At 40.3% G+C, this 14,116-nt stretch overlaps 1 protein-coding gene across 1 annotated transcript in view; it reads right to left on the bottom strand.

Moving 5' to 3' along the window:
* The window catches only part of LOC135697051 (metallo-beta-lactamase domain-containing protein 1), a 276,092-nt gene that overhangs the window by 194,357 nt on the left and 67,619 nt on the right, over positions 1–14,116 (bottom strand). Inside the window, exon 2 of the mRNA XM_065216636.1 lies at positions 6,648–6,812. Within this exon, the coding sequence (XP_065072708.1) occupies positions 6,648–6,812 (165 nt within the window). The remainder of the gene's footprint in view (positions 1–6,647; positions 6,813–14,116) is intronic.

Raw genomic sequence — 14,116 nt, 5'->3', positions numbered from 1 at the left:
TTTCTATGAAATTATTGACATTGGATGCCTGAATGCATACATGATTTTCATAGAGCTGTACCTAAATTGGGAAAATTCGAATCCCAGCCGACATTCCGAATTTTTGCGAATTCTTTCAGAAGAACTGTCGATAGAACAAATGGAGAACCGATTGGAAGCTGGTCACCTTCCACAAGACGTAAGTGATGGAATTCGGGATCAATTGAAACGGTTTTGAGTTTCTTAGGCAGTTTATATATTTGCATCGTCTTTCTTATGTTTCTTTATAAATTTTAAGCCAAATATTTTAAATATTAGAAACAAAAATTGATAAACAACGGATTTACCTGCATCCACTTCGGATAAACTCAAAAACTCAAATCTCAAGCATAAGTTAATTTACTTATGAGTTTTTACTTGCAATCACCAATGAGGTTCAAAAATTAATTGCTTTATATTTTGGAGCTATTCATAGTTAGTACTGTTATCTTTTTTTTACATTTCATACAATTGGTAATTTGTAACTCCAGTACCAGATGATCGTCCTCGTGCCACCGTGGGCCTCTAAACAGTGCTGTTATTCTCTCTGGGAGGCTCCTTAATGAATGATATATGAGGATGATTTTCCAAACACTGGCCATAATGTTGAACATATAGTTTTTGTTATTGCTGTGTTAGTGCCATTGGTCATATTTCGTCGAGTAGATGTGATTTGATATGTCGCTTGATATGGTTGCGTGAGATATAAAATTCGATCATACGGAACCATAATTCGGAATATCTGGAACCGGTTCCACGGTGGCCCTATGGCTCTATTGTTGTTGTTTTGAGTGCCATTGGTCATATTTCGTCGAGTAGATGTAATTTGATGTGTCGCTTGGTATGGTTATGAGCGATATCAAATTTGACCATACAGAACCATAATCCGGAATATCCGGAACTGGTTTTACGGTTGCCATATGGCTTTGTTGACGTCGTTTTGAGTGCCGTTGGTCATAATTCATCGAGTAGATGTGATTTGATATGTCGCTTGATATAATTATGAGATATTTCAAATTTGACCATGTGGAACCATAATCCGGAATATCTGGACCGGTTTTACGGTGGCCATATGGCTCTGTGGACGTCTTTTCGTGTGCCATTGGTCATATTACGTCGAGTAGATGTGATTTGATATGTCGCTTGGTATGGTTGTGAGCGATATCAAATTTGATCATACAGAACTATAATCCGGAATATCCGGAACCGGTTTTATGGTTGCCATATGGCTTTGTGAACGTCGTTTTAAGTGCCGTTGGTCATATTTCATCAAGTAGATGTGATTTGATATGTCGCTTGATATAATTATGAGAGATTTCAAATTTGACCATGTGGAACCATAATCCGGAATATCTGGACCGGTTTTACGGTGGCCATATGGCTCTGTGGACGTCTTTTCGAGTGCCATTGGTCATATTTCGTCGAGTAGATGTGATTTGATATGTCGCTTGGTATGGTTATGAGCGATATCAAGTTTGATCATACAGAACCATAATCCGGAATATCCGGAACCGATTTTACGGTGGTCATATGGCTCTGTGGACGTCGTTTTGAGTGCCATTGGTCATATTTCGTCGAGTAGATGTGATTTAATATGTTGCTTGATATTGTTATGACAGACAATAAATTTTACCATTTGGAACCATAATCCGGAACATCCGGAACCGGTTCCATGGTAGCCATGTGGTCTTATGAATGAACTCTATCATTTCCAGGAGTTTCACGAAAAAAATCAATATGTTGTCGCAATGATATGTAAGATATATGATAGAGATTGAAAAAAATACCCCTGTGCCAACACATTCTTGAATATATAGAAAAGAGGGAGGGTCATGGGGGGGAGTACCACCCAACAAATGTAAGAACCACTCACCGGAATGATGTTAAAAAAAAGTCATTTAAATCGGCCATGGCATCTCTGAGATACAAATTTTTGAAAAAAAAAAGTTTGTCTCGGGCTTTTACGGGTTAAAATCCCGATGTAGGCCTCCGTGTTGACCTTTTCGCCTTCTGGAATGAACACCGGGTCCATTTTTTTTGCCATCGGAAGCCACCAATCCAAACATCATAACGCTAGCAGGATGCTTGGTCAGATACACGTTCTTGTGCTCGTCAGCCACGCATTTTACCGGAAGAGAACTAATATACCGGTCGGTCCTGGAATTTGATACGGGATCGACGGTAAACATGCTCTCGTCGGTGAACAGGATTACCGGATTTTTTCGCTTAAGGAAGTTCAAGATTTTCTTGTATCGTTCGACTCGTAGCTCCCGGATGGGGTTGGTAATCATGTGAGTTTTTTTCCGTGCCCTCGACTTCGCCCCGCAATCTTCCTTTATGATCTTCCGTGCCGTAAAGTCACTGATCCCGTGTTCCTTTGCCATTTTCCTTATTGAACGCACTGGATTCACCCGAATCTTCCTTTTGATAGCAGCTGACCTCGGACGACCTGTGGCCACCTTTGCGGATAGTTGTCCTTTCTTTTCTCGGTCTAAAACCCTTTTGACGGTCCACCGGGTCACTCCCACGGCGATTGAAATATCTTTTTGCGACATTTGCGCGTGAGACAAATCACGAATACGCTACCACTTCGTCATGGTGCAACTTTCAAACTAAGTAAATCATTTTCTTTTATACACAGCTTAAAGGGTGATACGGTCAAAATTTGGTCAAGGGAAAACGCGTGTAAATCGGTGAAATCGTTTATTTAAAAAATCAAATTAAATTTCTTTTTCAAGTTCAATTAGTATAAAATTCAGGAAAAATATTCAGTTAGGCTTCCGCTTTTCCAAATCCGAATTGCCGGGCCTTACGCTTGACCCCTGCCATCAGATTTTGTACAGCCACCTTGTCCACCTTCTTCGCCGCAGAAAGCCAGTTTGCCTTGAACTGCTGCTCGCCCTTAGCAGTTTTTTTGGTCTTCTTTAGGTTCCGCTTGACAATAGCCTAGTATTTCTCAATTGGGCGGAGCTCTGGCGTGTTGGGAGGGTTCTTGTCCTTGGGAACCACCTGCACGTTGTTGGCGGCGTACCACTCCATGGCCTTTTTACCGTAATGGCAAGATGCCAAATCCGGCCAAAACAGTACGGAACAACCGTGTTTCTTCAGGAAAGGCAGCAGACGTTTATTCAAACACTCTTTCACGTAAATTTCTTGGTTGACAGTCTCGGAAGCTATGAAAATGCTGCTTTTCAAGCCACAGATACAGATGGCTTGCCAAACCAGATATTTCTTTGCGAACTTTGACAGTTTCATGTGCTTGAAAACATCTGCTACTTTTCCCCTTCCTTTTGCCGTATAAAACTTCTGTCCCGGAAGCTGCTTGTAGTCGGCTTTGACGTAGGTTTCGTCGTCCATTACCACGCAGTCAAACTTCGTCAGCATCGTCGTGTACAGCCTCCGGGATCGCGCTTTGGCCGTCGTATTTTGTTTATCATCGCGATTTGGAGTCACTACCTTCTTGTAAGTCGATAGTCCGGCTCGTTTTTTGGCTCGATGCACGGTTGTAGACGATACACCCAGCTTATTTGCGGCATCTCGGAGAGAGAGGTTAGGGTTTCGCTTGAAACTACCGGCAACTCTCTTTGTCGTCTCAGCGGCTTCCGGTTTTCGATTTCCCCCCGATCCAGACTTCCTGGCTGTCGACAAACGTTCCCCAAACACTTTAATTACATTTGTAACGGTTGATTTGGCAACTTTTAGCGATTTTGCCAACTTTGCGTGCGAGTAGCTCGGATTTTCGCGATGCGCGAGCAAAATTTTGATACGCTGCTCTTCTTGCTTGGACGGCATTTTGACAAGTGAAGAGTGAATTCCAAAATCAAAATAGGAGCAACATTCTACACACACACACCTTCAAAATGAGGGGTGTTCAGGTTTTTTAAATGCAAAATTGAAAGAAATACGTCAAGTTGATATTGACCAAATTTTGACCGTATCACCCTTTACTACGATATGAGCTATAGGTTACGTGCATGCAAAGAAAACCAAGGCATAGTGCGATAGTGCAAACATTATCACGCATACGGTAGCTTTCTTATCATAAACCTACAAATTATCCGTCAGAGATGTGGAAAACCTAGAAAACTCAGGCAACTTTATTTTGCCAAATGAGTGGACACCCTGTAGATAGAGAAAGACGGTTAAATGTCAAAAAACTCTATACAAGGTCGTCAACTTCGAATTGTTCAACAATTAGAAAAAAATTAATGCACGTAAAAGTTTAAAATAGTGACTGATTACAAGAAAAAGTGACTTTAGCGACTTGGCCCTAAAAAAGGAGGCTTTTTAGTGACTGGCTTGAAAAAAGTGACCAAGTCACTAAAAAGTGACCAAGTCACTAAAAAGTGACTCGTTACCAGCCTTGTTAGTCAGAGAAATCATACTTTAATAATTGTCTAGTAAGTAGAAACTTTCCAGTCCTGGTTTTTATCAATGGACGACAATGGATGATGTCCGTCGGAGATTGGCACTCGATTGCGGAACAGAGACCGACGTTAAATAAAAGAAATTCACAAAAAATAGAAAACCAACAAGGGTTCGAAGAAATATTATCTTCCATTTCAGGTAGCTTGGGACCGTGGGACTGAGCCAAGAAATTCTTCGGTACAATCTGGTCTTAGAAATACCTCTGTGGTAATTTCGTGCCTTTACTGACTAGGCCATCAGAGGCTTCCTTTATTCACTCTGCTTTCTCAAATTCACAACGTAAACATTGTTCGTCGTTGAATGTTGTATCTCATCATGCTGCTCAAAAGCAAACTTTATAATAAACTTCAATGCCTTATCGGTAGAGTAAATGGTACCATATTGTTAGAAACACCCAACATCCCTCCGCACAGTTGTGAATTGTTACAGAAAGTTTATAGCTCATCCAAATTCCATCGGGAAATTCCCAAAAAGTATCCCATATTCAGTATCAAATTCACAAAAAAAAACTCTCCAGCGTACAGACGAAGCTAGGAAAAACTCGCAGAAAACTTTTCGCAAACTAATTAACCGTGTTCGCTGTCCGGTGTACTTTCCCTATATCCTGCGAGACTCATTGTCACCTTCTCCTGGTGGCGGTCCTGAGCACACAACATGGTCATGTCCAAAAGTCGCTTGGCCGTTAGTTTACTTTTTTCCCCCCGAATTAAGCACATACAAAACGAACCAACGACCGACCTCCTGTGCTCTACCCCACAGACACATCAGACAGACTCACGTGCTATTTAGGGGATGGGAACAAGCGAGAATGATGTGTTTTCGGACAATTCGTTTGCTTTGGACAGGGGGCAAGCTCAGCAAGAATGGAACTTTTCCACCTCCACCACCGATGCTTTGTTTCCACAGTGCAGGGGAACCGGATAGAAAGAGGATGCAAAACTAAAGCGGAAACCAGGATAATGAAAATCACGAAGAAAATTAAAATTATCGATTTTTTCAGCCGAAGCATATGGGAGGCAGGGTGGTTTTTTTTTGGTTTTGGATTCTTCAGACCGTTGGCCCCGCAAACGGAGCAAATGAGTACCGAGAGGATTGAGCGTTGTTGGCTTATTCGGACATGTTCCCTTAGATCGAGCTACAGTGCAATTGAAGTCAGAGGTACAGGTATGAGGCAAACGGTATACGCCTCCTCCTCGGCCCGTTTTCGTTGGGCTTGTTATGTCCCAAAGAAGGTGGTGGCAAGCTGAGGCGCAATAGAGGAATATTTTGCCGCATTTAGATGCGGTATGGAACGGCAGAGTGAACCGGAACGGGAGGCGACCGAAAAATCTTGGAATTTGATATCGTGAGAATTTGAGTTATGTACCGAGGGAAAACGGGAAATCAAATTTTTTCTTTCGTTTTCGGCTCCACCGCCTAAAGCGTGTCAATTTTCTATTTATTTGGGCAAATAAATTTTCTGCTAGGATTTAGCTTCTCGTGGGTTTCCCATCCGGTCGGAAGCACGTGCGCGGAATCATTGGAGCTAAGTGGCAACAATACCCTCGGCATCTGTTCGGTAATATTTGTTCGAAATGAAGTCTGAAGATTGAAAAGTTGACAGAGAGGATGTCGTCGTGCTTGGAATTGAGATATTCACCGACCGCGGAGAACAGATTTGTGCTGAGAGAAATGGATTTCACTTGTACACACATCAATTATTTACAATTCCATCAGAAGTATACATTACCATACTGTAGAAATTTTAGAACGCTTGTGCCGGGTCATGAATTATGAAGTCAACTCTGATTATTTATTTCAATTTAGAAATCAAATTTTCAAACAATGCCGTTTAAAACTGTTTCCGCCTCAGAAAATCAATTTCCCCTCCCCACATCAAGTAAGACGATCCTCGTCATCAAGACAGATTCTATTTCAACAACATTTGTGCAAACATCCACCCGTCCATCAATCGGAATCGCATTCCATCAGATTGCTCTTTATGTTCAATTCTCCCAGCATCTTCGTCCCATCTCCCAGAGTCCGAATACAATCTATATCTCATAGCTGGAATCTGGTATCAATTTCATCGATATGGCACACCATTCAAGAAGAAGACCCGATCCCACCGCCTGCCTCCGGACCCGAGCGACGGTGTGGTTAACACATGTATCCAAATCATATTTCCATCACACTTATACATTGGGATTGGGAGGACTTACCACTGTTGAAATCATGGATGAAGTAACGATTCCGCTGGGAGATATTAGTTCCTACGATGTGCTTGGCCTTAAGGAAAAGGTTATTATTCCCCAGATGGTCGGAGTGTCCATGTGTGCTCACCACCCATGTGATGTCATCGGGAGTCATGCGATTTTCCTGCAGTTCTGTTGGGGAAAAGAAAAGGATAAAATGCATCAGATTAATCTTGTTATAGTGAGATTTAACTTAATAAGATTGACAGGAAGGATTTATGCAGAAATCGGGTTTCAAGGGAAATTGAAATGATGAGTGTTCATATGCATTACACAAATCCATGCAATTTTGGAAGTGATTCAATTCTCAAATCGGATGAACATATTTCATGTCGGATGGAGCAATTTCTCGACTCCCACCAGGACATATGATAGCATTGTGATTGTTACATGATTTACGAAAGCAAAAATGGTACAGGCTTAGAAAGCTCTCAATGGGTTACTAGCTTTAGCTGGAAAATTTAGGAGCTTGGAGATTTACGTGCATGCACAGTGGGGCAGCGCAATGCAGCCAGCCGGTAATCTGATTTTATCTGCGGATCGAGAAACCAAACAGGCATTGTGCTAAGCAGTACCGAAGCCGAATTTGTGCGATTATGGGTCATTAGGCCGACTGGATCATAAGGCTAAATTATTAATACAGGGTGAGGAAAAATTATCCGTGTTTTTTCTCTCAGTGTAAAGTCCATCGAATTTGACAGATGCTAAAATGAGCACACCTCTGTCAATTAATCATTTTTTCAAGCTTCTGCATTCATGTTCCATCAGATGTCACAGCAGTTGTTTGTGGTGACATCTATCGGAAACTACACACAATCTGTTTTCTTATAATTGTTCACAGAAGACACTGCAGTGCAAAACATCTCTGGTACCTCTATATATGCATTTAGATTATTATTCGAAGTCCCTCCTTTTTTACACATTCTGCACACAAAATAGCTCACCCCTCACATAATTTCCCGCTGAATTTTATGTATGGGGCGGGGCACAAAGTATCTTTTGCGCAGAATATGTAAAAAAGGAGGGATTTCAAATGTTAAAGTAAATGCATAAATAGAGGTACCAGACATGTTTTGTAATGTCAGGTACTCTCTTTTGTAATCTGTGAAAGGGAAATCACAAAACATGTGTCAACAAAATACATGGCATGTTGAGAGATTGAGGTCGGGAGAGCAAATTTTCTCTCTCAAATTTGAATGTTTTGGCTCTCTGGGAGCTGGTAGTAAATCAGGTAAAAAAAATCATTTTTATTTAATTGTACCTTGTTTAACAATAATTTCCGGGAAAAAATTGAACTACAAAGTCCCTGATTAATTTCTTTAGGTTGTCGTTCACTTTTTTTGACCTGAATATGCACCGAAAGCGAATTATTCCCACTTCTCTCAATTTTTATATCACTTCCTACCAGCGGAACAGCGCCATCTCCGTGGAAAATGTTCGAACAAAATGATTAATTGAGACCTTGATACATAATGAACAAACGCTTGTAGTTTCGTTCACGTGTGTTGCCGTAATGAAGTATAGTCCACTCCGAAGTGCGGTAATTAAGCTTTATAAACAAGAAATTCGTCCAGCAGGTATTGCAAAAATATTGCAAATGCCTTCGCAAACAGTTCGGGATGTTGTAAAACGGTACCATTAACTCGGAAATTTGGAGGACCGTTCAGGAGGAGGCAGAAAAAGAAGTGCGAGGACCCCTCAGAACCGGAACATACTTCGTTTAAGGATTAATCGAGATTCTAGACTGTCAATCCGAAAAATGGCGGAATCATTGTAAATCGACCCAGAGTCAGTACGAACTAGTCTACGTTAGGATTGAGGATTGCATTCTTACAAATTTTCAAAGAACCATTACCTAAATGACAGGATGAAAAGGAATCGGTACCAAAAATCCAAGATTTTATTGAAGAATTTCGGCAATGGACGGCATCGCACGATTTTATTCACCGACGAGAAGATTTTCACTGTTGAGCAATACTACAACCACCAAAACGATCGCCAGATATTGCCAAAGGGTTCTTCTAACCGTACGCATGTTGCCAGATCACATCATCCAGCTCCGGTGATGGTTTGGGCGGGAATTACGGCTTCCGGTAAAACTCCCTTAATATTTATCGTAAAAGGCGTCAAAATCAACCAAATAGTCTACCAAAAGCTGCTGACGGACACAGTTGCACCATAGAGGTAACTCTAGAAGCTCCCGAAATAACGTGCTCAACTTTTGGGCTCAGCTCTGGTACTATCTACGGTCCCAAGCTAAACGATTCACCCCTCGAAACATAGGAAAATCCAATAACCCCTCATTTTATCTGTCAAACTTTCATAGCGAATCAAAACAAACATTGTGTAGTAGTAGAATTTCGACTAGAATGGGGTACGTTAATCGTTTGCTTGGGACCTAGTCAAGTAGTGAGCCAATTTAAAATCGATAGTTTCGTATTGATTGTTGGTTGCACCTTGGGCACGTACGCATTTCGGTAACAACGATTGGACATTTCAACAGGATTGGGCACCATAGCATGGAGCGAAAAAGACGCTGGAGCTTTGTGGCAAACTTTTTCCTAGATATTTGACAAAAGATGAATGGCCTTCCAACTCTCCTGATTGAAATTCAATGGACTATTCCGTCTGGTCTATTCTTGAGTCCAGAGCTTGTACTAAGTCACACATATATTTAGATCATCTGAAAGCAAGTTTGACAAAAGTCTGGGATGCAATATCTGTGGAGAAACTAACGTCCATCGTCGATAATTTAAGAGGTTGAAGGCGTGTGTACAAGTCAAAGGAGCACATTATGAGAAATTGTTGTAAATATCATAAACTATGTTGGTGTACCTACATTTCCCATAAATATGTTGTAATTCAATACACAAGCAATAAAGTTACGACTAAATCATTAAACACGGATAATTATTCCTCACCCTGTAGTTGTTCACTTAGTTTCGTATGGAATCTGCAATGTTCTGGTGTAAGAAAAAGATGAGTTGCAGAACAAGATGGTGAGATTGTGTTCCATTCCATTGTATCCAAATAACCATCTGTTTTATGGAAAAGTATTTTTATTTTATTTTAAAACCGAAGCATAGTATAAGTAACCTATATGGTCCTCAAAGTATATACATACATCAAGATAATGATTAAAGGGTGTCTTACATCAAACTGCATCACGGAAAAAAAACGCTGTAGAAAATTACCTAGTTGACCGATCCTTTTCAAACTTTCAGACAATTAAATAAAACCCATTGGTAAGCTTTTGGCATATGTATTTCATTCAACTTCAATACCATAACCATACGCTCGCACCTTACGCTTAACTCCACTCAGTAGGTTCTGTACAACTGGCTGCAGCTTCTTTTGTACGGAAACCCACTTTTTCTTCATGTCTTCCTCAGATTTGACCTCCTTGGGACGCTTCCGTAGTGTCTGCTTCATAATAGCCAAGTATTTTTCGATGGCCCTTAGTTCCGGTGCGTTAGGGGGGGGGGGGGTCATGTCCTTGGGTACGAAAGTGACCCCGTTGGCTTCAGTTGAATAGTGGCACGGAGCTAGATCTGGCCAGAAGATCGTAGGGCCCTCGTGTTGCTTCAGCAGAGGAAGCAGACGCTTCTGTAAACACTCCTTGAGGTAGATCTCCCCGTTCATGTATTTCTTGGCAAACTTTGAAAGCTGCTGCTTCCTTACTTCCTTCGGAACATCAAACTTGTACTGGGCGGTGAAAAACAGTAGCCCCGGAAGCTGCCGGAAGTCCGCTTTGACGTAAATCTCAGCATCCATGATGAGACAATGAGGCTTCGTCAGCATCTGGGTGTACAGTTTCCGGGCCCGTGACTTTCCCACCGTATTTTTCCGTTCGTCACAATTTGGAGCCTTCTCCACTTTGTACGTATGCAGTTCCTCCCGGTCCTTGGCTCGCTGTTAGAAAGACTTGGACAGATTCAACTTTTTGGCCCCATCCCTGACCGAAGCAATGGGATTCCGTTTAAACGCTTTCACGACACGCTTGTGATCCTGATCACTAATAGATCATCCTTTCTGACCGCATTTCTCCTTCTGTTCAATGCTCAGAGTTTCGTAGTAACGTTTAATCACACGACTTACCGTTGACTGCACGATTCCGAGTTGTTTTTCGATGTCTCTATGAGAGAGTTGAGGATTTTCCAGGTGCTTGCGCAAAATCAATTCGCGACGTTGCTTTTCGGGTGACGCCATTTTTTCCAACTTTCGAAAAACTGACAGCGATAAAAATACAGTGTAAACAATACACTCAAAGCTACTTCTACCCAAATTTTCAAGAAAAAATACCCAATAGGTAATTTTCTACAGCGTTTTTTCCGTGATGCAATTTGATGTGGGACACCTTTTAATTCCTTGAAAATAAATATTGACTACGTAACCTTTTAAATGCAGAATATGAAGAAGCACATTTACAGTCAAAAGGAAGGTAGTTCCATAAAATTACAGCACGTTGACAAAACAAGTTTTTTTTGACGTGTACTGCCTTAAATCGTTATACTGTTCCCGCTGTTCCCTAGAACGATCTACATTAGAATATGGAGCAGATGTTTGGAACCCTTTTTATCATAATGGAGTTGAGTGAATCGAGTCAGTTCAACGCAGATTCATTCGCTACGCACTTCAGCGATAACCGTGGCGTTAAAAGGATTACTGCACCCCTATGAGGAACGTCGTCGTGACACTCTAAGAGCTAAGTTTGTCGCTGATGTTCTGCAGAATCGAGTTGCCCAGCTTTTTTGTTTATTCATTTATTTGATAAGGCTCAACCGAATTAACTTTACAGAGCCGAGGATTCTTGTTCACTATACAATACATCTTAAAACTATAGTCAAAAGGTACAACACAATAAACATTTTATCTTCCGCTATCCAGTAAGCCTCCTCCACTAGAACGGGAACCGCTTCCAGTGGATTCATTGTATGGCAGATTCGCCAACGAGGGTCAGAGCGCTTCCATTGCAGCAATGGACGCAAAACGTGGTCATCACTCACACACTCATCACGAAACGGTTGCTTTTCAAAGTCGTCGACGCATCGACTGAAAGAACTGCAAATGAAGAACAATGAGGAGGACCACACAATAGTTGCTGCCGAGTAAACAGACGATCGCGTGACACACATTGAGAGTGGTCTGCTTCTGTCGACAGCCGAGTGAACACTGTTGATTAGCGCTATCATCGGTATTCAAAGATTATCCAACCGAGTTGCATCTGTGTTTGACTTTCACATGTCACGTGAGTTACTGCGACGAGAATCTACCGCTCTATTTTCTTTGAGAACAAATCGTAACGAGTAATTTTTAGATTTTACTATACGTTTTATTATGTACATGACAGTCAGTAGTGTAAACTGACCATCATTGGGGCCACGGCAATCCAAAAAAGCAAAATAATCAAATTCATTTTGGACAAAATAATTATTTTGAATATTGTCGATTCCATAGCCTAAAACCTCGATATTATCATCAATTCAGCACGAGACAATAATTTCCAATCGATCTTTGCGTAAAAACCAACATGACACGTTCTTCAGCGCTAGATAAGTGTAAAATGAAAATAATAATTTTGCATTGATAATGAACACAGCCACGAATGAAGAAAAACAAATGTTGACTTCGATACTCAGAGGTTGCTTTGATCAAGAGAATGTTGTTTTGTCAAAATTCAAATTCATGCAGGTAGTTGGTATAGCTGTTAAGGTTGTTTCCATTTTCAGCTAAGTTGAGTGTAGAGGAAATGATTTTTATCAGCACTGGTAAATAGAAGTGGCCCAAAAATAGAGCCTTGCCACCACAATTTACCGGAGCACAAGGGGAATTCATGTTTTGGAATTCAACATACTGGGAGCGTTCTGTGAGATGCGAAAAAAATAATGTAACCCCTGTCCTGTTTAGTTTCAACAGAGATTTCAATTTCCAACTGAGCAATTTGTGATTAATTGAGGCGAACGTCCTTCCTAAAATCTAGTATAACTAAAATCGATATTTGTTTCTTGTCGAGTGCATTTCTTATGGCATTTTCGATTTTAATCAGTGCCGTTGTTGTACTGCATTCCTTGCGATATTCCGACTGATACGAACATCGTAAATTATTGCTAAGTAAATACTCGTTACGTTGTTTCCATAAAATATTTTCTATATTTTATATCTTCGACATAGCAGGTATACTTATCCAGGGTGGCCAGTGAATTTTCATTTTGAAATTCTCAGGTTTCATCCCGGTTTTCCCGGCTCATATCTTTAAAATTTCCAGGTTGTTTATATTCAACAAAAAACGAAATTGTACGTATTTTTAAAAACGTGTCCAACTGTAACTTTTCGGAGAGTATTTTTGGGAAAAATAAAAGCAAAAATACAGAAAGTATTTGTTAAAGTTGAAAGTCACTTAATGTATTCAAAACAAATTATTGATCTTTCGAGATACTTTAAAAAATCAATTTTGATCACTTTTTATGATCGATACATCTTATGATCTCAAAGCCCTAAAATTTATTGAGTAACAGAGATTAAGGTGACTAGGCCATATGCTATCTGAATAAATAGGTTATAAGACAAAATTGTGAAAAAAAAAATAAAAATGGTACAGAAAAAATTACTTGATACAAATGAGATTTATAGGAAATTGTTAGGGATATCGGATAAAGCAAATGTGTCTTCACTCCGTTGTCTATACAAACATAAATATTAATCAGAGTTGGTTGGAAATGCTATCTAGCATAAAGCTTTTAGTGTGATAATTTATTAGCTAGAGAATGATGTTAGAAGAGGGTAGGTGGATAGTTCCGTTAGAGTACGGCAGCATGACAATTGAGTAGAAGTTGAAAATGAACGAAGGGCCATTAATGCGACAGTACAAAGTCAAACGCACATCTTTTGCCTAACCCGTACGATGTACGCGGAGATTTGAAGTATGTCTTCAAATCTACAGGCATACATGCCGGATGCCTTCTTCAAAATCATCAAAATAATTTGATCAAAACCGATTGCCTCACAGCTTGCAAAATGAAGTTCCATTTAAACATCATTTAACGTAACTGGCCTAACAGAAAAGATAAATAATTAATTACCGTCAGGTTATCCATTGAAGGATACCGGTGAAAAATTATCAACGAAAAAGCTATTCAACGAGTTAGCAGTTACACTGCCTAAGTCTCCACCTCCTCCTTGATGTTGTGATTTGGTAAGACCCAGTTGATTTATATTTTTCCAGTTTATTAGATAGAAGGGAAGGATTTAGTGGTTGTGAAAAGTGTGATAATTTATATTGACATGATTGGTTCTATTTCGAATTCTAGTGAAAATATTCCAGGATGTACAATTTATTCATTTTCGATTTATTCCAAGCAATTTATCGTTTATTAAAAAAATCGTGCATTTGAGAATTGTTCCTAGGGCTAGTGGGATCAAGAATGGCTTTGTGTCAA

This window comes from Ochlerotatus camptorhynchus, unplaced genomic scaffold (assembly GCF_037179485.1).
Source record: "Ochlerotatus camptorhynchus isolate MF236.1 unplaced genomic scaffold, CSIRO-AGI_Acam_v1.1 ptg000065l, whole genome shotgun sequence".
NCBI classification, from domain to species: Eukaryota; Metazoa; Arthropoda; class Insecta; order Diptera; family Culicidae; genus Ochlerotatus; species Ochlerotatus camptorhynchus.
This window is presented reverse-complemented; position numbering and strand designations above follow the sequence as displayed.